Source organism: Pogoniulus pusillus, chromosome 12 (assembly GCF_015220805.1).
Source record: "Pogoniulus pusillus isolate bPogPus1 chromosome 12, bPogPus1.pri, whole genome shotgun sequence".
Classification (NCBI taxonomy): domain Eukaryota; kingdom Metazoa; phylum Chordata; class Aves; order Piciformes; family Lybiidae; genus Pogoniulus; species Pogoniulus pusillus.
This window is the reverse complement of record NC_087275.1, coordinates 45,476-67,574: the sequence shown is the minus strand read 5'-3', so window position 1 is coordinate 67,574 and position 22,099 is coordinate 45,476. Positions and strand designations below refer to the sequence as shown.

The 22,099-nt window shown below is 52.9% G+C and overlaps 1 protein-coding gene across 1 annotated transcript; it reads right to left on the bottom strand.

Annotated features, from left to right (window-relative positions):
- Positions 1-2,933: 2,933 nt before the first annotated feature.
- On the bottom strand, positions 2,934-18,648 carry LOC135180041 (serine/threonine-protein kinase PAK 3-like). The gene is made up of 10 exons (XM_064152196.1): positions 18,508-18,648; positions 18,167-18,242; positions 17,786-17,849; positions 17,196-17,244; positions 16,362-16,471; positions 16,141-16,258; positions 15,383-15,482; positions 14,957-15,153; positions 14,060-14,232; positions 2,934-3,378 (listed from the first exon to the last, which is right to left on the bottom strand). The coding sequence occupies exons 1-10, from the start codon at positions 18,646-18,648 to the stop codon at positions 2,934-2,936; spliced, it is 1,473 nt and encodes a 490-aa protein (XP_064008266.1).
- Between the last annotated feature and the right edge of the window lie 3,451 nt (positions 18,649-22,099).

Sequence of the window (22,099 nt, the reverse complement as noted above, 5' to 3'; positions counted from 1 at the left end):
ATTTAGGGCAGTGTTTTTTTTATCTCTTGCAGGGCCCTTGCAAGAGAGAAAAAGGTCACATTGCCATCTTATGCCAATTTGAGTGGGCTTTGGCCTTTACAAAGCTGTTAAACTGAACCTATTCCATTAAACCACAATCACTGAAAACTCATAAAAATACCCAAATTCATTAGCCATGGTCCAAACCTTAAAGATCCATACAAATACAATCATCATGTCAGTGCTTCTTTCTAGTCCTTTCACAGTTCTGCCATCTGAGCAAGACTTCTGCTCACTTTAGGAAAAAAACAGGTTGGTCATAATCAGGTTGGTCTTCATCAAGGCCTGTGAAGATAAATGGTCAAACACAAGCAGATACAAGAACAAATGCAGACACATCCATTGCCTAGGCTAGCAGATCCACTGGCCTAGTCTGTATGCTGTGATTAGAAAAATCCCGAAAAGGAAAAGATTTCTTCTGCTATCCTACTGTCCTCTAACCCATATTCCCCTTTTCAATAATGCCTAAATATACCCAAGAAAAACATCCCATAACATCCTTATGTCCTAAGTTCCCAAAACTACAAACCCTTAGTCTTAACTTATCTTACTCTAAGAATCTATCAGCTATAGGAACTTCAAGAAAAGCAAAGAAAATTCAAGAAGATAACAATACCATGGTATTCTCAGAAAAAGGAAAAGTCAGAATTGTCACAAGGCTCATTTCATTGCAATTAGCAGCTGTTCCAGTAAGCTTCTATACTAGTCCTGTCTTTATCTGTTATTGGGGGAAGGAGCTGACTGGCATTAGCCTACAAGCTCTATCATTCCCTGCTTCTAGTCCAGAATCTGGTTAGTGACTTGCAATGTGGATCTCAGTGCCTACACCCTCGCTGTGAGAGGCAATGCATCTGAGTTCTAGTCTGTCCTGCTTGGTGCCTTCTGTGTCTGTATAAGTTTCCACCCATGGTCAGTGGCACTGGCATCTCTGCTATGTCCTAGCAATCTCCCTCTTTTTCTTTTTGCCACTGAGCAGGGAGTGCAAAAGTCATTGCTGCCTAATCTGTAGAAGGAATTAACCAGTAAGGTGACGATAAATACCCCAGCCAGGAACTATCAGCCATCATCCGGAATGCAAACTGTCATCATCAGGTGACTAAAAAAATACACCTGTGCGTGTCCATGCCTGTAACAGGGGCAAAAATGGTCCTAAGTCATCCTTGTCATTCTTGCTACCATTTCCATAAACTTTCTGACATCTGTCTTCAGTAGCACAGTATCACAGTACCATCAGGGTTGGAAGAGACCTCATAGGTCATCAAGTCCAACCCTTCACCACGGGGCTCAAGGTCAGACCATGGCACCAAGCGCCACGTCCAACCTTGCCTTGAACAGCTCCAGGGCACCAGGGACGGCGACTTCACCACCTCCCCGGGGAGCCCATTCCAGTATCCAATCAGTCCCTCAGTGAAGAGCTCTCCCCTCGCATCTGGTGTTGTCAAAACAGCTTCGAGGCTTCGCTGCCTCCTAGCAGGGAAAAAAAAAAATCCGTAAGAGGAGAGAACTCCGGCAGAAAAAAAAATCCGTAAAAGAAACAACGGGCGGGGGGGGGATGGGGCCCCGCGGGCCCTCCACAGGTGGCTAGAGGGGGGGGAGGAGGAGGGGGAGGAGGCCAGCAGCCGCAGCGCCGCTTTTGTCCTTGGCCCTCCAGCTCGCCCAACCCCCAGCTGTTTCAGGTCAGCCACCACTTGCTGTTTTCGTCCTTCTTTCCCCCTATTACCTATCCTTAGTACATAATACGAAATCTACCCTGAAAACTTCCAAACTGCCGTCCTCCCTCTCAGGCTCTTCCAGAAAAAAAAAGGCAGAGGTGAAGCTGTGAGCTATCGAACTGCTAATCTCCCTGTAGCTATACAAACGCAAATTGACCAAACTCTGAAACGACTCAAGGAAACCCACAAACTCTTCCCACCCCACCGACCCCTCAGCATCTCCCTCAGTCCCCCAGCTGTTGAAGACTCGCGGGAGACCCCTCGGCTTTGGGATGTGGCCCGTTGGAGATGGGCGGGCGGGGGGGCGGCGGTGAAGGGGGCGGATCTGAAGACTGTTCCGCCGAGCCGCGGGAAAGGGAGGGTCCCGAGCCGTCCGGTGCGGTCACGTCTGCCGTCGGTCCGTTCTCTCTTTACCGTCCGTTCCTCTGTACCTTCAGTAACGTCTTTTACCGGCTGAAAACTAAAAGGCGGTGTCCTGTATCGCGTGCAGCCATCCGCGGGGACGCACGGGCTACAGCGGCAGATTCGACACAGTACACACAGCGGCAGGCAGCCGCCCTCCGCGCGGCAGGTCCAAAAACTTTTCCAAGCTGAGAAGCGATTGTAACTGGCTGCCGGCGGGTCGCTACGGGCAGCCGCCATTATGGGTGTGTCAGTGAGTCGCTACGGGCAGCCGCCATCATGGGTGTGTCAGTGAGTCGCTACGGGCAGCCGCCATCATGGGTGTGTCAGTGAGTCGCTACGGGCAGCCGCCATCACGGGTGTGTCAGTGAGTCGCTACGGGCAGCCGCCATCATGGGTGCGTCAGCCGCAACTCAGTCCCAAGCGCATCTCTCCCAGCGCTCCAGTTAGACCGATCAAAAAGTCCTTAGCTTTCTACGTGCAGCCCACAGAGCTGAAGCAAGACGAGATGTCTCTCGGAGACTAAGACTCGTCAGCGGGGACAGAAAACAAAGTCATTCACATAGTGATAAACAATTGCACACGCCCAGTTCTTCTCGGGGGCTTGCAAATGCTTTGCAACGAACAATCAGCAGAGAGTTGGTGTGGTCTGCATGCCTCGCGGCAAAGTTGTGTACTCAGAGCGGCTCGCAGGCTCTGCTTCAGTCACAGATGGTACTATAAAGGCAAATCGCCGGCAACCTTGTTGCGAACCGCGTATTGCTCCTGCGGTCAACGTGGCTACAATCGGGCTACCGGGCGCGGCTCCAGTAGGGAAGGAGGGCGGAGGCGGGCGCGCGGCGGGCGACACGGGTGCCCGCCGGGATCGTACGGCACGCTCATTTTCAACTCCGCCACAGAGCTGGCAACCTTCCCAGCCACGCCTTTAACGGAAGCAGCTCTGCCGAGACCGAAAAACCGAACCACGGAGCCTTCGTTCTTCGGGGCGGGGGTGGAGGAGAAACCTGGCGCCGCGCACGCGTCAGAGCTGTTCGGAACGGCTGGCAGAGCTAGGAGAAGTACCAGGAAAGCCACTGCCGCCGTGTTTCTTTCGGCTTTCATTTTTAGTAACGCGCGGAGCACCTCCCGCCGGGCGGGACTTAGCTGGCGGGGCGACTCAGAGTCTGTTCCGTTGCTAAGAACCGCGTCCCACAGTGCGTCTCCGACCTCCCGCTGCACTTTCGATCTTAAAATCATGGGAGGCTCATTACTCGCATGACCCTGCGCATACGCCCGGGCCAGCAGCTCTCAGAGCTCAATGTCCGTCGAACTTCTCTCACGAGATAAATACGCCAGCAAACGCAGTGCCCCAGCAAATCCACCGTGGGCCTTACCTGCCTTACACACGGGCTGTTCACTCCGGAAATGAACGTCCAGACTACTGCCACCTCGGGGCAGCGCTACCCGGCCCAGCGGCACCGAATGACGCTTACTCTCTCCGATACGGAGAACGTCCCACAAGTTGATCGGACCCCTCTGTCTTCGGGCCAACCCTCCGGCCCCCAACGCAGTCTCACCTGCGGCCGGCTTGTGTCCTGACTCCTCTGTTCGAGCGCCAGATGTTGGGAATCACGTTCGGTGGAGCGCTATGGGAAGATGACTCTTTGTTCACCAATATGGTTAGATGGTCAAATCCCCTTTATTTCCGTGATACAGTGACTTATATGCATTCTAACAAGAGGCGTGCTCAGCTTAAGATTGGTTACAGGTGATAATTGAAAGGTTACATGTAATGTGCACATAGGTTAACTTATCACAACATTCCAAGGGTCAACCCTCCAGACCACCCACTCCAGCCCCCTAGGTTATCTAGTCTCTGCCCACTGCAGCTGTGTGTGGGGTGCTCAGTTGTTTACATCTCGGTTTCCTGGCCCCGCTGGGAACCAAGGACGTTCTCAGTGCCAGTTACCCATGTTTATGACTTTATGTCCTCGACTGGCGAGAAATTCTTCCACAGACCAATTAGAAATTAACATGTAATTCTGATGTAATCCTATAACAGCTTTCTGATATAGTATAAAAGCCTTCTGATTTTTGTATTAAATGGCTTACATTTTACAATCTGTATTGGATTCCGTAAGTCCTTTTCCTCAACTTCAGCAGCAGCCAGCATGCAAACAGCGACATCTAGCGACATTTTACCACAGAGCTCAAGGCCAGACCATGGCACCAAGTGCCACGTCCAGTCCTGCCTTGAACAGCTCCAGGGACGGTGACTCCACCACCTCCCCGGGCAGCCCATTCCAGTGTCCAATGACTCTCTCAGGGAAGAACTTTCTCCTCACCTCCAGCCTAAATCTCCCCTGGCACAGCCTGAGGCTGTGTCCTCTCGTTCTGGTGCTGGCCACCTGAGAGAAGAGAGCAACCTCCTCCTGGCCACAACCACCCCTCAGGTAGTTGTAGACAGCAATGAGGTCTCCCCTGAGCCTCCTCTTCTCCAGGCTAACCAATCCCAGCTCCCTCAGCCTCTCCTCGTAGGGCTGTGCTCAAGGCCTCTCCCCAGCCTCGTTGCCCTTCTCTGGACACGCTCAAGCATCTCAGTGTCCCTCCTAAACTGGGGGGCCCAGGACTGAACACAGGACTCAAGGTGTGGTCTAACCAGTGCAGAGTACAGGGGCAGAATGACCTCCCTGCTCCTGCTGACCACACCATTCCTGATGCAGGCCAGGATGCCACTGGCTCTCTTGGCCACCTGGGCACACTGCTGGCTCATGTTCAGGTGGGCATCAATCAGCACCCCCAGATCCCTCTCTGTCTGGCTGCTCTCCAGCCACTCCGACCACAGCCTGTATCTCTGCATGGGGTTGTTGTGGCCAAAGTGCAGCACCCTGCACTTGGAGCTATTGAACCCCATCCCCTTGGACTCTGCCCATCTGTGCAGGTGGTCAAGGTCCTGCTGCAGAGCCCTTCTGCCCTCCAACCCAGCCACATCTGCCCCCAGCTTGGTGTCATCTGCACACTTGCTGATGACTGACTCCATGCCCTCATCCAGATCATCTATGAAGATGTTAAAGAGGATGGGGCCCAGCACTGATCCCTGAGGGACACCACTAGTGACAGCTGCCAGCTGGATGTGGCACCATTCACCACCACTCTCTGGGCACCATTCACCACCACTCTCTGGGCTCAGCCCTCCAGCCAGTTCCTCACCCAGCACAGAGTGTTGCCATCCAAGCCATGGGCTGACAGCTTAGCCAGCAGTTTGCTGTGGGGGACAGTGTCAAAGGCCTTGCTGAAGTCCAGACAGACCACATCCACAGGCCTCCCCACAGCCACCAAGCAGCTCACCTGATCATAGAAGGAGATCATGTTGGAGAGGCAGGATCTGCCCTTCCTAAACCCATGCTGGCTGGACCTGAGCCCTTTGCCATCCCTCAGGTGTGCTCTTATCACCCCCAAGCTAACCTGCTCCATCAGTTTCCCTGTCACTGAGGTCAGGCTGACAGGTCTGTAGTTCCCAGGTTCCTCCATCCCACCCTTCTTGTGGATGGGGACCACGATGGCAGTTTCCAGTCTCCTGGGACCTCTCTGGTGAGCCAGGACTGCTGGAAAATGATGGAGAGCAGCTTGGCCAGCTCAGCTGCCAGCTCTCTCAGCACCCTGGGATGGATCCCATCTGGTCCCACGGACTTGTGGGTGTCCAGGTGGTTCAGCAGGTCCTGAACTAATTCCTCATGGATTTCCAGGGGAACACACTGCCCCCTGACCCCATCCCCCAGTTCAAGAGGCCACTTGCCCTGAACTCCTCCCTCCTTGCTGTTGAAAACTGAGGTGAAGAAGGCATTCAGGACCTCTGCCTTTGCTTCATCATCAGTTATAGTGTTCCCCTCTTGGTCCAGTAAGCAGTGGAGGCTCTTCTTGCCCTTCCTTTTAGCACTGATACATTTATAACAGTGCTTTTTATTATCCTTCACAGAGGTGGCAGCCTAAGTTCTAGCTGGGCCTTAGCCTCTCTAATTTTTCTCCTGCATAATCTGGCTACCTCCTTAAACACATCAGGAGAAGCCTTCCCCTCCTTCCAGAGGTGATACACCCTCTTTTTCTCCCCAATTCCTTCAGGAGCTGTTTGCTCATCCAGGCTGGTCGCCTTCCCCACCGGCTCATCTTTGGGCACATGGGAACTGCCAGCTCCTGTGCCTTCAAGAGCTCCTGTTTAAAGTAGGTCCAACCATCCTGGACCCATTTGTTCCCAAGGACTGCTGCCCAGGGGACTTTGGAAATAAGTTTCCTAAGCAAATTGAAGTTTGCCCTCCGAAAGTCCAAGGTGTAGGTTTTGTTGTAGTGCCTCCCTACCTCCCTGCATATTGAAAACTCCACTAACTCGTGATCACTACACCCCAGGCAGCCTCCCACTGCCACATCTCCTACCAGCCCTTCTCTGTTGGAGAGCAGCAGGTCAAGCTGAGCTTGACCCCTCGTAGGCTCACTTAACAGCTGGGACATGAAGCTGTCCTCCATGCACTCTAGAAACCTCCTGGACTGCCTCCTCTCTGCTGAATTAAGTTCCCAGCAGATATCTGGCAGGTTAAAGTCACCCACAAGGACAAGATCTGAAGATCTTGAGACAGCCTCCAGCTGTCTGTAAAATATCTCATCTGTTTCCTCAGCCTGGTTGGGTGGTCTGTAACAGACTCCAACCAGGATGTCAGATTTGTTAGTCCTCCCTCTGATTTTAACCCACAAGCTCTCAACCCCTTCGTCCCTCACCTCAAGCTCAGTGGCAAGGAGTGACTCCCTAATATACAGAGCCACCCCTCCTCCTCTTCTCCCTTGCCTATCTCTCCTGAAGAGGCTGTATCCCCCCAGAATAGCACTCCAGTCGTGCCTGTCTGTCATGGAGAGTAGCAAAGGCTCTCTAAGCTTTTGCTATATTGTGTAGTTTCTAGTGCCTCACATTCAAGCCAGAAGCATCGAAAAACCAAAACAATCTTTCAGTCCCATGGGAAGATTTCTCCCTAGGGTGAGAGGTAAACACTGGCCATGTTTCCTTTTCACTTGGCCTTGCTTTCCAGACAACAGGGTATTGTTTTGGTTAAGCAGAAACGACTTTCTTAGGCCTGCCCAGCACCTGCAGGTGGGCTGGCCTGAGGAGTGGTCTTTATATTGTTTTAGGTAATGTTATCCAATTGTGTAAGTTGATTACTGTTTTTTACCAATGTATGTTAACAACGTAAAAGTGGTCCAAATTGTGGGCTGGTCCTGTTTTGGAACATTATAAAAATGGTGGACAGGCCAGGATCGGGGGCTCTTGTTTTTGCCTTTTTGCCTTTTGCCTTTTGCTTTTTCTGCTTTTTGCCTTTTGCTCTGGATCTCACCCTCGCTCCTGTCCTTCCCCGGACTCAACAACAATAAACTGCTCGCCGATCTAGCCTCGCCTCGGGCGGACGCCGAGTCGCAGAGGCTAAAGCCTGCATGCCTGGACCCTCATCGGGAGAAAGGGACTCCCTGCCAAGCTACAGACTGTGAGTAGCTGACGAACTATTAATTCGAACCAGAGACTCAAAGAACTCTCTTTAAACATCATAGACTCTTTAATTTGCCATTTTCGGAAATGTTACTTTGACCTCAATCAAAAAGAATTCACAGTGGTGGTGTAGTTTCGGGAAGAGGGAATCCGCATTCTTTGCAATAAATCACTGATAAAATAGTCAACGCCTCGCGTATTTTCCCCATAACTCTGCCGCGAAACTGCGTTCCACGACACTGTCATCCCACCAAGTGTCTGCAATGGCAACTATCTCATAGTCACCCTGGTGGACCAGGACTTGCAGTTCCTCCTGCTTGTTACCCAAGCTGCGTGCATTGGTGTAGATGCACTTCAGCTGGGCTCTGGGTTCCTCAATTGTCCCTAGTTTCCTTCCCACTCTCTCCTTCTCACAGAGAGTAATTGCCTCACCCACCCCCTTCAGACCTAGTTTAAAGCCTGCCTAATGAGCCCTGCCAACTCCAGTGCCAGGACTCTCCTGCCCCTCTTAGCTAACTGAGCCCCAGTCTAGTCTGGGTGATTTCTGAAGTGTGGAGGGGCAGGGAACACCCAAACCATCCCAGACATTAACATCACTGACATGAGAGTAACAGTGCCAACTGCAGGAGGTTCAGCAAGCCAAAGGGCAAGGTCCTGCAGCTGAGTAGGGCCAACCCCAGGCACAAGTCCAGACTGGGTGCAGAGTGGGTTTGGAGCAGCTCTGAAGAAAGAGGCTTGTGAGTGTTAAGTGCTGAGAAGCTCAGCATGAGCCAGCAGTGCTCTCCTGCAGCCCAGAAGGCAGCTGTGGGCTGGGCTGCAGCAAGAGGAGTGTGGCCAGCAGGGTGAGAGGAGATTCTGTCCCTTTTCTCTGCTGGTGCCACACCTCCAATACTGCATCCAGTTCTGGTGTCCCCACCATAAGAAGGACACAGAGCTGCTGGAGAGAGTCCACAAGAAGGCCACAAAGACGCTCCAAGGGCTGGAGAACCTCTGCTGTGAGGACAGGCTGAGGGAGCTGGGGGTGTTCAGCCTGAAGATGAGAAAACTCTGAGGGGACCTTAATGCTGTCTGCCAACACCTGAAGGGATCCTACAGGAAGGCTGTAGAGAGACTTTTGCTAAGGGTGTCTAGAGATAGGACAAGGGGGAATGGTTTGAAGCTGAGGGACAGGAGGGTTAGGCTGGATTTTAGGAATAGCTCTTCAGTATGAGGGTGGTGAGACACTGGAGCAGGCTGCCCAGGGAGGCTGTGGATTCTTCCTCCCTGGGGGTGTTCAAGGGCAGGCTGGATGAGGCCTTGAGCAAATGAGTTTAGTTGAGAGGCATCCCTGACTGTGGCAAGGAGGTTGGAGTCGATGATCTCTGAGGTCCCTTCCAACCTGAGTCACTGATTCTCTGTTTCTATGAAATTAGGAGTTTGAACAATGAAAAACATTTTAGTACTAAGGCCAAAAGAGTCCCAAAAGTCTTAAAACCTTTCTCAGTGAAGGCATAGCTGGTAGCAGCCCAGTGTTAGCAGGGCAAAAGGCTGCTTTGATTAGCAGGCAAAGGGAAACTTCTCTCTGATGTAGGCTGTTAAATTCTTTGGAGATAACATTCTGAGGAGCAGCAGACAATGCTGCAGCAGTTATTATTCACCTGCTGCACTGTCAGGGCAGAGAACACAAACCCCTTGCTCTCTGCTCAGGCAGTCAGAGGCAGTTTGAGAGATGGTTTGAAGGTGCTGTTAACCTTCAGCAAACACAAGGCCATCAGGCACACTTGAACAATTGAATGAGGAAAGTGATTTCATGCTTGCAAAACTTTTCTTCTGCACTTCTTACCAGTACATTTAGCTGCTGATCTCCACACCCCATCACTGAACTCAGCACTGCACAGGCACTTGCACTGATGTCTTGGAGATGGCAGAGTGATGCATAGGTCTGCACCCAAGAGACCGGAGGTCACAGCTAGCATGGAAGCAGGGAATGGATTGGGTTAAAGGCACCTTAAAGATCATCCATTTCCAACCCCCCTGCCATGGGCAGGGAAACCTTCCACTAGATGAGGTTGGTGTCAAGGCTTCATCCATCCTGGCCTTGAAAACCTCTAGGCATCCACAGTCTCCCTGGGCAACCTGTTCCAGTGTCTCCCCACCCCCACTTGAAAGAATTTCTTCCTAATCTCCAGTCTCAATCTTCACTCTTCCAGCTCAAAGCTGTTACCTCTCACCCTGTCACTACAAGCCCCAGTTCTTCTGCAGTTCCCTTCAGCTACTGGAAGGCTTCTTTAAGGTATCCTTGGAGCCTTCTCTTCTCCAGACTGAACAGCCCCAACTCTCCCAGCCTGACCCACAGGGGAGGATCTCCAGCCCTCTGATCATCTTTGTGCTCTCCTCTGGACTTGCCCCAGCAGTTCCATGTCCTTCTTGTGCTGGGGACACCAGAACAGGACACAGTGCTACAGGTGGGGTCTCACCAGAGCATCCTGTAGAAGTTTTTCTCCAGTAGAGCATTTTGATGCCATCGTGATTCCAGAGAGCTCCCTGTAGAAGGCTTAAGAGAGCTGGGCAGCTCTGACTGGGATGCACATCAGCTTTTGTGCTAAGCAAAGAGAGTCATCTGCAGCCCAAGCAGAGAGCTGCAGGCAAAAAAACATCTGAAGCCCTCCACCTAGGGTGCTCCCTCCATGGAATCTGTGACATAAGAGGATCCTTGTAGAGTATTAGAGAGCTGAGCTAGGAGAGCAGATAGTGTAGGTGAGAGCTGCTCTTCCAGTGGCTTAAAAGGTCAAGAGAACTGTGGAGTTCTTTGGCTTGGAAAAGACCTCTAATATGGAGTCCAACCATTAACCTCTCACCACCACAGCCCTAAACCATGCATTCAAGTGCCATGTCCACACATTTCTTGAGCCTCTCCAGGGATGGTGACTCTACCACCTCTCTGGGCAGCCTGTTTCAATGCCTGACCACTCTTGCAGCAAAGACCTTAAAGGTCTTTTCCAACCAGAACTATTCTATGGTTCTAAACTTAGAATCCATGCAGGGATGGAAGGATGGATGTGTCCTCTGCCCACCACGCCCGGTTCTTTGGTGTTAGTTAGCACACAGGCAGGAGCAGATGCTCTTGTTAAAACGTTCATGTCTCTCTTCAGTGCTGTTTGTTTTGATTTCTGAAAGTGCTAGCAGTCATTTCAGCAGGTCATTTGTCTTCTGGTTTCTGATATTCATTCTGTTTAGATGGCACTCATCAAGTCTTTTCTGTGGTGGCACAAATTGTGTCTTCTAAAATTGCATTCTCTTATCAAGCAACAACTTAGTGTTGGAACTCAGCCTGAGGTGAGGAATGAATTGAACCCAGCAGTGTTTAACATGGTGCACAGTGCAAACTCTGCACCAAATTCATAATAATTCCATCTTTTATGTATCCTTCTGCTGTTTGTATTTACACTTCTGTTTGCTTTTGACTGAGAAATGGTCCCTGGAGTTCAATAGTTAATGTTACCTGGGATTCCAGAAAGCATACAGACATATTACTTTGTTCTTTAACCAGCAAAAGCATCTGCCAGTCACTTAGGGACACCAATGGATTGCATAACAAGAAGGGAAGGGGAAAGCAATCTCTTGATGTGTGCTGCTCCTTAGACTTTTTATTTTAGTGGAGTAAACTGAAGCCAGGATTTGATCAATGCATTAAATGCTTTGACAGAGCTTCCTGAGTGGAACAGGTATTAATATTGTACAGCTGCTTCCACTGGCAGCCAGTTCAGGAGACAGGCTGAAATGTGACACAAACAGTTTACAGCTCTGAACAGGCCCTACAGGAGCAAGTCCCAGATTACATTGGGTTGTAAGAGACCCTCAAAGGTCTCCTTGTCCGAGCTGCCCACAGGCAGCAGGGACACCTCCCATGAGAGCTGCTGGCCCAGGATCACACTGAATGCCTGTTCCACTATTTCACCACTCTCATTGTGCAGAACTTCCTCTTGACATGCAAACTAAACCTCCCCTGCTCCAGTTGCAAACTGTTGCCCCTCATCACCACAGGCCCTTCTAAACAGTTCCTGTAGGTCCACTTGAGGAGTTGAAATGCAGCTCTAAGACCCTGGAGCCTCCTCTTCTCCAGGCTGAACAAAAGCCCCCATTCTTTCTGTTCTGTCTGTCCCCATGTGGGAGGTTCTCCAGCCCTCTGATCATCTTGGTGGCTTTCTCCAAACTCAGTCCAGCAGCTTTGTGTCTCTCTTCTGTTGAGGAACTCAGAGTTGGACATCTCCCAGAACTGGAGATAGGAAGCAGGGGCAGTGCTGTTTGCTGTTAGGTGGTGGTTCATTGTATGGGAAGAACATCAAAGGGAGTAAGAAGAGATGTTCTGGAGCTTTCTAAGATCTACTATCAGCCCTCAAAGCAGTTCCCTCGAAGTCTCCTCTGCTAAACCCTCAGGCAGCCCTCATCAGAGCAGCCCTTCCTACACCACTGACTAACCATGGCAAGCTGGCAGCAGCCTTTTTTTGTGGCACCTCAGTGGTTTCAATCTTGCAGCCAGTTCAGTGCTGGGCACTGCAGAGTTTGGAGTTTACCAAAAGCACTGTACTAACAAGTGATCTCTTTCCTTCATGGACACATGGTGGAGGCAACAAATCTCACTCCCTGAACCAGCTACACCCTAAACAGCTCCAGTTTGGGTGCATAAAACGGGAGATTGCTGGGCCAAAGGCCCAGTGAGCTGATGAATCACACCCTACTGAGGTAGAAACACTCCTGTCTTCTTTCAGAGGGTTGTCTCTGGTGGCCCCAGAGCTGCTGACAGTCTTGGAGACACTTGAGAGGTCAGAAAACACTCCCTTGGGTTTTGTGATCCAGCAATCTATCCCATGCCCTCTGATAACTGAGTGAGGGCAGGTGATAGGATGAGAGACAACAGACTGAAGCTCGAGGAGGGGAGATTCAGAGTGCAGATTAGGAACAAATTCTTTCCAGTGAGGCTGGTGAGACACTGGAAGGGGTTGCCCAGAGAGGTTCTGCATGCCCTCTCCTCGGAGGTGTTCTGGGCCAGGTTGGATGAGGCCTTGAGCAACCTGGACTAGTGGGAGGTGTCCCTGCCCATGGTAGTGGGGTTGGAACTGGATGAATTTTTGAGGTACCTTCCAACCCAGATCATTCTATGGATGCACAAATCATTAAATCCAACCTTCAAATCAACACCTCCATGGCCTTTAAACCATGTCACCAAGTGCCATGTCCACATGGTTCTTGAAAACTTCTGGGGGAGGATGACTCCACCACCTCCCTGGGCAGCCTGACCTCTCTTGCAGCAAAAGTATTGTCAATATTGTCCTGTTCCCTGGCATCATTTCAGGCTATTTCCTCTTGTTCTGTCACCTGTAGAGAGCAACAAGGTCTCCCCTTTTGTGTCCCAAAGAAACCAGCATGCCTGTACCCATGAATGAAGTGAGCGTGTTCCTAAGAGCAAATATGGACTTAACGCTTATTTAAGGGTAATGGAAAGAGCTTTTTAGAGATAAGCATTGAGAAGCCAAACCAAATCCAAGCAGAGAGGCCTTAAACGATGAAGCAGGTTTGTGAAAACTGATCTGCCAACATCCCTGCAACATGAATAAACAAACCTTGTCTTGATCATTTGGGTCAGAGTGGCTCTGCACTTGGAATCCTAATGATGAGCCTAACAGGAAGGTAAACATTCCCTGCCTCTTTTTAAATCCATGGCACTGTCAGAAAACAAATCTCTCCTGAGGCTGATGTGTGTTAGCTTCCAGAGCCATTAGGAGCAGAGCTGTTCTGATCACTGCCTGCATTGCTGTGCTGGAGTAGGCAGGCATGAAGTAAAAGCTGTACCTTGTCCTCAGTCACACTGTGCTTCCTTCAGCACCTGGGCACATACTTGGGCCAGCCTCTCTAGCAGACCTCAGTCTTCTGTTCCACATCTTCTAGCACACAGCTCAAAGGTGAAACAAGACTTGGGCTAAAATGAAGAACACAAGTTCCTATCTGTCTGCTTTCTGGTGAGGGATTTGGAGAGCATCACTTATGAGGAGAGGATGAGGAAGCTGGGGTTGTTTAGCTTGAAGAAAAGGGGCTAAGAGGAGCCTTCATAGCTCTCTACAGCTATATAAAAGGTGGTTGCAGTGAGGCCAGTGGTGACTTCTCCAAGGAACTAACAGCAAGATGAGCAGAAATGGCCTCAAGATGGGCCAGGTCAGCATGGTAGGGCTCTGAGCAGCCTGCTCCAGTGGAGGATGGGCTGCTCCCTGCAGGGCCCTTGGCCTAGACGACCTGCAGCGGTGCCTTCCCACTCAAACCACCCTGGCACTCTGCTTATTCTTCGCTTGAGCAGCACCAAGGTTGCCACCAATGTGAGCAGCCTCTGGAGGGGCCTCGAAGTTGAGCCCGGGAGAAAACCCCTTCCTACTGCAGCTTCTTCCCTTGCAGCCCTTTGCATTTTACCTCCAAAAGCTCCTTGGCAGACCATCTCCTCTGCACATCCACCTCCAGGCAGTGCTGCAGGAAGTCCAGCAGCTCAGCTGACAGCTGCCCTGGGTTCTGCAGCCCTGGGGTCCCCTTGGTGGCTATCAGGGTTCCCACCTGCAGAAGAAGCAGAGACAGGACTTGGTCTCTTTCTCTCGTCCCCACCAATGTTCACACAGCCCCCTCTTTGCTTTCTGAGCTCCAGTTTCCAGAGGCAGTTTCTTCTCTGGCAGAGGGTCAGAGATGATATTGCCAAACCAACAAAGAGCCCCTGGTGCAGCCACAGGCATACCGGCATCAAAATGGCCTGGCCTTGACAGGTGACTGCTGTGGCTGACCCACTCACTATGAACTACAGCAGCAGAAGCAGATTTGACTGCCACCAAGCAAAGGTGCTCCAATGTCCTGCTCTCCACTGGATACAAATGGTCACCAGGTCTGATCAGAGCCATGAGCAATCCTAGCCCTGTGCTGCGGAGCGAGCCATGGGCACTGCTGGCAGTTTAGGAAGACTCCCTTGCCTGGAACTAGGCTTGGGAGACTTCACTTGAAAGCTCCCCAGTTGGAGACACCTGCCCTTGGAAATCTCTCAAGACACAGCCCAAGAGAGTTCCAATCCCCAGGGCAAGTGTCCAGGCTGGCACATTTTCATCTGCCTCTGTGTCGCCTCTGCTCCGAGGGTCCTCTCCTAACGGAACGCAAGCTGCACACTGCTGCTGCTGCTGCTGTGCTCCAGTGCCATGGGCAGAAGCAGGCCTTGGGGGGACCAGTTCCAGCTGCTGTGACCAAGATCTTATCTCAGAGCAGACACAGCAGTGGCAGCTGCTTGTGTGCACCTTACCCTGCTGTATTGTTCGTGGCTGTAAGGTGGTTCTCCTTCTGCCATCTCGATGGCAGTGATCCCAAGGGACCAAATGTCCACCTTGGGACCACAAGGCTCCCTCTTAACCACCTCTGGTGCCATCCAGTGAGGGGTCCCAACGCACTCCCTCATCTTGCTCTTCTCGGAGGTGAGCTGAACACAGAGTCCAAAGTCAGCTGAGGAGAGAAACAAGCTTGTTAAAGCAGCTAGGATGATGGAGCCAGGCACCAAGCAGCTCTGGGCACCTCCTTCCTCTCCACCCTTCTCTGCTGGCTGGAGCTGCCCTCTCAGCTTGCAGCAGAGCTCAGGCCACGAGCACAGGCACCACTTTTGGGTAACTGCCAGTCAGGCAAGAGCAGCCCCACAGCAGCCCTGCAAACACTGCCCCTGCCCAGGGACACCTACCCACTTTGACGGCCCCGTCCATGCCCAGCAGGATGTTGTAGCTTTTGATGTCACGGTGGACGATGTTGTTGGAGTGCAGGAAGTCCAGGCCCTGCAGACACTGACAGAGCAAAGAGAAACACAAGGGTCAGAAGGAAGGACCTGATTCCATCAGTGCAGAAAGGAAATGGCTCTGGGGGGTTGCAGTTCTAGAGGACTTGTGAGCAGTGCCAGAAGACTGTGCTGTCAAGAGGCACAGCTGGCTGCTCCAGCACTTGCACAGCAACAACCTTCTAAAGGAAGGCACAGCAGCTTGTGCAAGAGAAATGTCCATTGCTGCAGACTCTCCCCTGGAAGCAAGGCAGCACAGCATCTGCTGCTGCAGCTCTGCTACCTCCAGCCAGCTGACAGACCCTGTTTTGCCCAGGCAGGCCAGTCCCTTCCTTCAGCATGAAGGGCATCACGTTGGGTGGGAGGCTGCATGACACAGACTGGATGGTTGGGCTCTACAGCAGACTTGAAAGAGCCTGGTGCTCTGGGAAGGCTGGGAAGAGCAAAACTGCCACGACCAAGAGAGAGCACCGTAAGAGGAGAGAGGAGTGGAGCAGCTGAGAGCAAGAAGTGCAGTGCTGCTGACAGGCAGGGCACTTCAGATGTCCTTTCCTCTGCCTCTTGTAAAAGCAAAGGAGAAACAGAAGCCTCTCGAGAGGACATGGCTCATGTTCTCACCACTTGCTGCCAACCACCCTCCTGTGCACATCACCCCGCGGGTCCCTCACCTCCCTACAGATGGCTGCTGTCTGCTCTTCCTCTATCCACAGCTCCAGGACAACATCGGCCAAGGACCCTCCATCCAGGTACTCCATCCCAATCAGCAGCTCCTCACCTGCCATGTAGCTGAGAAGAAAGTAATGGCAGAGGAGATCAGCACCAGTGAACTCATCTGTGAACTGTCTGGCAGGATGGGGACCACCAAGGACATGATAACACAGCTCCTCACCTGTCTAAGTAGTTGACAAGGTTTGGGCTCTTGTTGCCCTTGATGAACCTGATTTCGTTCAGGAGAACCACCTCTGCCTCTTTCTGGATGTTAATGTGCTTGATAGCCACCTGCAGTGGCATGGCAAAGCAGGAAGGGGAGCAGCCTGTTGCAGCAGCTCAGAAGGAACACACAGCGAGTGCCGCTGGAGCGCCACGGCCGAGCTGTGCCAGACTGGCCTGGTATTGGCCACGGCAGCTCAGGACCTTGCTTCACAACCTCCTGCTTCTCTGCTGCCTTGGCTACTAGCTACAGGACATAAGGCCACCTACATTTGGCCTTGTAAACCTCTACAAATGCTCTTCAGATGTGCAGCCATAGATCTCTCCCAGCACTGTCTGGCCCTGCATTCTCCTCAGCTGGACCTCACTTAGCACCTCAGCCTCAGAGCAGTCCTAAAGGGCTGCACTGCAGGGAGCTGAGGAACTTGCCTGCCACGGGAGTGCCCCACTCAGCCCATGCACAGACAGCACCTAGGTTCTAGCTGGCCCCAGAGAGACCAGGATCTGCCCCTGGCACTTGCAGACCCCTTCCCAGGCACAGCTGTGTTGCTGGAAAGGGGAAGGCCCAGGAAGGTTCAGCTCCTTCAGCATGCAACAGCACAGCCCTTAGGGAGCCTCCCTGAGAAGGTGAAGAGAGCAGAGGCTGGAGTTTGCCAGCTGACACTGCTCTGTGCTTCAGAGAAGCAGCATCTACAGCCAAGGTCCAGTGGTGACCTGGAAGCCCTGTGGCCAGCCAGCACCCCAGAGGAAGCTGTGCAGAGCTGCAAGCTCTGCTGGGACTCCTGACACTCACCTCCTGTCCTCTGGACATCTCAATAGCCCGATAAACTGTTCCTGACGCCCTGCAAACAGAACAGCAGCAGAGCAATGATCAGGGCTTTGCTCTCTGGCAGGGAAAGTGAGCCCAGACAGGAGATGTCTGCAGCCTGCAGTGCTTAGAGACCTCCTATGTCCATCCAGCAGCACGCAAGACAGCAGCCCACCAGCCCTCTGCCCTGCACAAAGACATCTCCTGCAGAACCCTTGCGTCTCTGACAGCCCCCACGTCGCAAGCTGCTCTCTCAGGCAGCTGTGCTTTGGCTTCCTTCTTGTGAGACATCCCAAAATGTTTCCTCCTAAAAAAGCAGCCAAACAGGTGCCAAACCCTGGAGGGACACCAGAACTTCTGGGTCCTGCTGCCTGCTGCAGACAGGCATTGCCAGCATCAAGTTGTCCTTGACGATGCCTTCTGCCCACAGTCAGAAATTCCAAGCAGGAGTGAGAGACAGCAGAGCCCAGCCCCAGTGCCTGAAGATGTCTGCAGCTTGCCCAGCTTCACCCTTCACAGCACACCACAAAAGCCCTGACCCTGGGTTTTGTCTAAGGACCTGTGGTGGGACTTACCCTTGGCCAAGTTCCTGCAATTCTAAGTATTTATCCTCAGGGTCTTCCCTACTCACAACGTCCCCTGGAAGGAATAAAACCCAAGTTCCTTGCTTAGAACTGCAACAGATGAGCTCACAGCTTTCTGCTCACCCAGAGCCAATCTCTGCTTGGGCCTTTGGCATGGGAGGGAGCTCAGCCAAGCCCAGCCCAGGCACAGCTGCCCTCAGAGGCAGGAGCAACACCCACAGTGCCCTCTGGCTTCCTCTGAGCACAGTCACAGCTTGCAAATGGGAGCCCTGAGGTACTCTTGACACTCAGATGAGGAACATTTGGTACATGGCCTCCTGAGCCAGCCCCTCAGAGCACTGCTTGACCAGAGCTGAAGTCCACAACACTTACTCAGTTTCTCCATGATGCCCTTGCTTGTGCTTCTCTGCTGCCCTGATGGCTCGCAGAAGAATGACCAGATGGCAACCTGGGACAAGCAAATGGTCTGCCTCAGAAAGGTGGCTTGGAGAGATGCCCCACAGCTTACCTTTCAAATGCAGGCCTTTGGGAAGATGCTGACTCCCTTATCTTTACAATTCAGATCTGTGGAGCTCTTTCTCACCCAACTTCAGGCATGGAAAGGTGCAGGGTGTGGGCTAAGCTGCTCACTGAGCGCTCAGATTCTTCACCCAAGAGCTCTCCACACACAGACATGCTGCCCTGAGTAGCGCCAGCCGCAGAGCTGCACTTACCCACTGGCTGTTCTTGGGTGGCACCATCACAGGCTGAGGCTCATACTCATCTCCCCAGTTCTCAGCACCCTGGTCTTCAGCCTTGTATCCCTTCTGTTCTTCAACTGTAACATCCTTGCCTTCATCTCCGTTCTTCTCCATCTCATCCTCACAGCCATACCCGTCGTCATCTTCGTCACGCTCTTCATGGTCATCCTCACCATTAGAAGCGCATGGGGCTAACAGGGGTCCTGCTCCTGGTGGTGTGCACTGTGGACAGAAGCACGAGTGGCAGTCACTACCCTTGGGAGGTTTGGTGATCACACTCTCATGTAGTCTGCTTAGACACCAGGAAGCAATCCAGACATGCCCCTGGTCCTACAAGCCTAAGCTCTAAGGCACGCTGGGCACATAAGGCATGGGAGGACTCCAGCCCTGGAAGTCTTCATCCAAGAGCTGTCTGATCAGAAACATGCTGACCCCGAGCAGAGATTGTCCTGGAGTCCTGTACCCCTAAATTCCTCTCCTGCCCGGACTTCGGGGGGAAAGGGGAAAAGCCGCCTGGTTTCCCCCCCCCTCGCCTGCCCTGCAGCCGAGAAGGGGGCGGTGACTGCCCCGTGAGTTCCCGCGCTGGAGCCAGGCTGGGATTGGCCGTGCGCTTTCGCGCCTAAAGTGTGGTAACTCTGCCCTTTGTCTAGCGAAGGGTATAAATATTGGGGGTCTTCCCGCCTTTGGGTTCCCGCTTTGGATTTTGCGTGTGCCTGGACGAGTTCGCTCACTCTCCTGTGCCTGGACTGCAGAGAGACTAAGGACTTGCTTTGGTGTTAGGCACACCTTTGTCTGCCTAACGACCCTTAACGACCCTTAACGACTCCTGTAGCCGCTGGAGGAGGAAGACCGACTGCACGAGCCAGCCTGAGTGAGTTATTTGGCTTAGCTTAATTTAGTAAGAAACCGCTATTAATTAATAGCAGAGTCCTTTTCCAAAAACTGACTTCCAAATATATATAGTTAGATTATTAATGGTATCCTCGTAGAATTCTCATGCAACTCAACCTGTTTATCAAACGAAATTAATCTTTGTATATATAGTTGTGGGGGCGGGTTTTGTAAAAATAAAAAATATCTATTTTTGATAAATTTTCTTCTCGGCCACGAATTAATCCTGCCCTCCGCAACAGAGATGACCAAAGCCAGGACTTACTGACTGTGTCCGTTCAGGCTGGAGCACCAGCACTGCTCCAGATCCACCACTGGCTGCCTTCTCCTCAATGGCTGTCTCCTCTTCCTCAGAGAGACAGGGGCATGGCACGGGTTCTGCTCCTGTGTTCTGTGGACAGACAGAAGTGTGAGTGGCACTCACCATGCTGCTTTGGCATTTCACCTGGGTGCTTCTCATCCTGGCTAAGGACAGCTAAACCATTCCCAGCCTCACTTTGCCTTGTGTCACCAATGGAAAGCTGGAGTAGACCTCTGCAAGTCCCAGCAGGCTACTGGGGAACTGCTTTAGCACGGTGCCTCCTGAACCGGTAGCACCTCATGAAGCTCCAGGTGCCTTCACTGGTTGGGTGAGCAAACACATGGCCAAGGGCAAAGCCTCACCACTGGCTGGAGTTTGGCAGAGGAGGCAAAGGCTGCTTGGTTCTTTCTTTTTCACCTGTGCTTGCCTGGTTCCACCCCAGTGCTGACCTTCCCTGCCTAGGAGCTGTTTCTTCCTCACCAGCCTGCCCTGGACCAGTCCCTAACTTAGCACAGGCTGCACTTTCTCTGTAGGGAGAGTGCAGCCTGCAGCAAAAAAGGGAGACCTCATCCTCGGGCCTGGGGCTCACTGCATGGCTGCGCTGATGGCTGCTCGTCCCTGCCTGTCCTGGAGCCGCTGTCACAGAGCTGCACACACACAGCCTGCTGGAGCCGGCAGAGACTCAGCGCCAGCGCCCAGCTTTGGAAGGGCAATGATGCAAGAGGCTGCTCCTCTGGCCCAAGGAGGCAAGGACACCCTAGAGCAGGGGTCCTCAAGCTACGGCCCGCGGGCCGGTAACGGCTCCCGAGGGGCCTCAGTCCGGGCCGCCGGTAGTTACCGAACCTCCCCCCGCCTCCGCCGGGGGCTGGGGGGAACCAAGCAGCCGCTCCCTGCCGCCGAATCCGCTCGCCGGCCGCACAGGCACCCGCGGGACTGGGCTGGAACCCAGCTATAGTCCAGCCCCCGACGCTACTGGGCTGGAACCCAGCTATAGTCCGGCCCCCGACGCTGCTGGGCTGGAACCCAGCTATAGTCCGGCCCCCGACGCTGCTGGGCTGGAACCCAGCTATAGTCCAGCCCCCGAGCCGACAGTCTCCGGGGGGCAGTGAGCGGCCCCCTGTTTAAAACGCCTGAGGAGCCCTGTCCCAGTCATTCTCCACCCAAGCTCCCAGCTTGCTCCAGCGTTCTTCAACTCCCTGGCAGCAGAAGGGGACTTGCACACTCACCGAAGGACAGGCTTCTCCAAACGCACCGACGAGCTGATCTGCAGTGGGCAAGCAAAAAGGAACCAGAGGCTACCAGAAACCTGCCTGGGCTGCAGAACCCCACACAAGAAGAGCGCCCAAAGAGGTGGCACCTTTCTTTCCCACCCTTCCTCCAGTAGCACCCATGATTTGGCACAGCCACAAAAGAGCAGGGCAAGATTCTCCCTGCTTCTTCTTTTGCCACAGTTTCTCCCAGCGATCTTTGTCCTCTTGCACCAGGAAATCCAACCAAGAGAAACTTGGTCACAACTTGGCCACTCAAGTCACCTCCATGCACTCATTCCCTTAGCTGCTGAAAACGTGACCCCATGAAAGCTTCCCCCAGACTCTCCTTGGCCATGGCAGCTCTGTTCTGAACTAGCCCAGGAAGAGCTTCTCAGGTTGGGAGCAGCCCACAACTGCTTGGAGTTTGGCAGCTCCTCGCCAAAGCCCTCGCGTGTGAAGTGCCAGCTCAGGCAGTCAGAGCTTCTCTTGTCGCAAAGCAGGGCAAGCTGCTGGCCCTCAAAAGAAGGGCACTGTTACAGAACTCTGGGGGCGGCAGCAGCACCTTTAGGAGGACTCTGAGAAGCCCTCCCCATTTGCACTGTGGAAGCTGTCCTGGCTGAGCCAGCAAAGGGAGGAGGTGACAGACTCCAGTGCCGGTGTCTACGGTCTCTTCCTGGTGTCCTTGCTGAAGAACCATGGCAGTTCCTCAGGACAAGAAGCCATCCCTGCAGAAGCCAGCTTTGCTGCTGCAGCTAGGGAGAACCTCTACTCACTTGCTACCAGCTCTGTCACTAGCCAGGGCTTGTCTAGCAGGAAGTTGCAGGCCACATCAAACAGGAAGCCAAGGGCAGCACAGAATCTCCCTGCCATGCTGGCCACAGCGCAGGTCACTGCAGACTGTGCAGCTCAGGGACGAGGCATCACTCAGCAGCACCTTCCGGCCAGACCGAGAGCCGCAGGCGGGGATAGCCTGTCAGTGTCACTGTGCTCTGTGCCTGTCAGTGTCACTGTGCACTGTGCCTGTCAGTGTCACTGTGCTCTGTGCCTGTCAGTGTCACTGTGCTCTGTGCCTGTCAGTGTCACTGTGCACTGTGCCTGTCAGTGTCACTGTGCTCTGTGCCTG

Coding starts and splice junctions, on each gene's coding strand:
- LOC135180041 (XM_064152196.1), bottom strand. CDS start 18,648: ATGGAGAAGAACGGAGATGAAGGCAAGGATGTTACAGTTGAAGAACAG. Junction 17,850..18,166: donor GGGCATCATGGAGAAACTGA/GTAAGTGTTGTG, acceptor TATTCCTTCCAG/GGGACGTTGTGAGTAGGGAA. Junction 15,154..15,382: donor GGACGGGGCCGTCAAAGTGG/GTAGGTGTCCCT, acceptor TTCTCTCCTCAG/CTGACTTTGGACTCTGTGTT.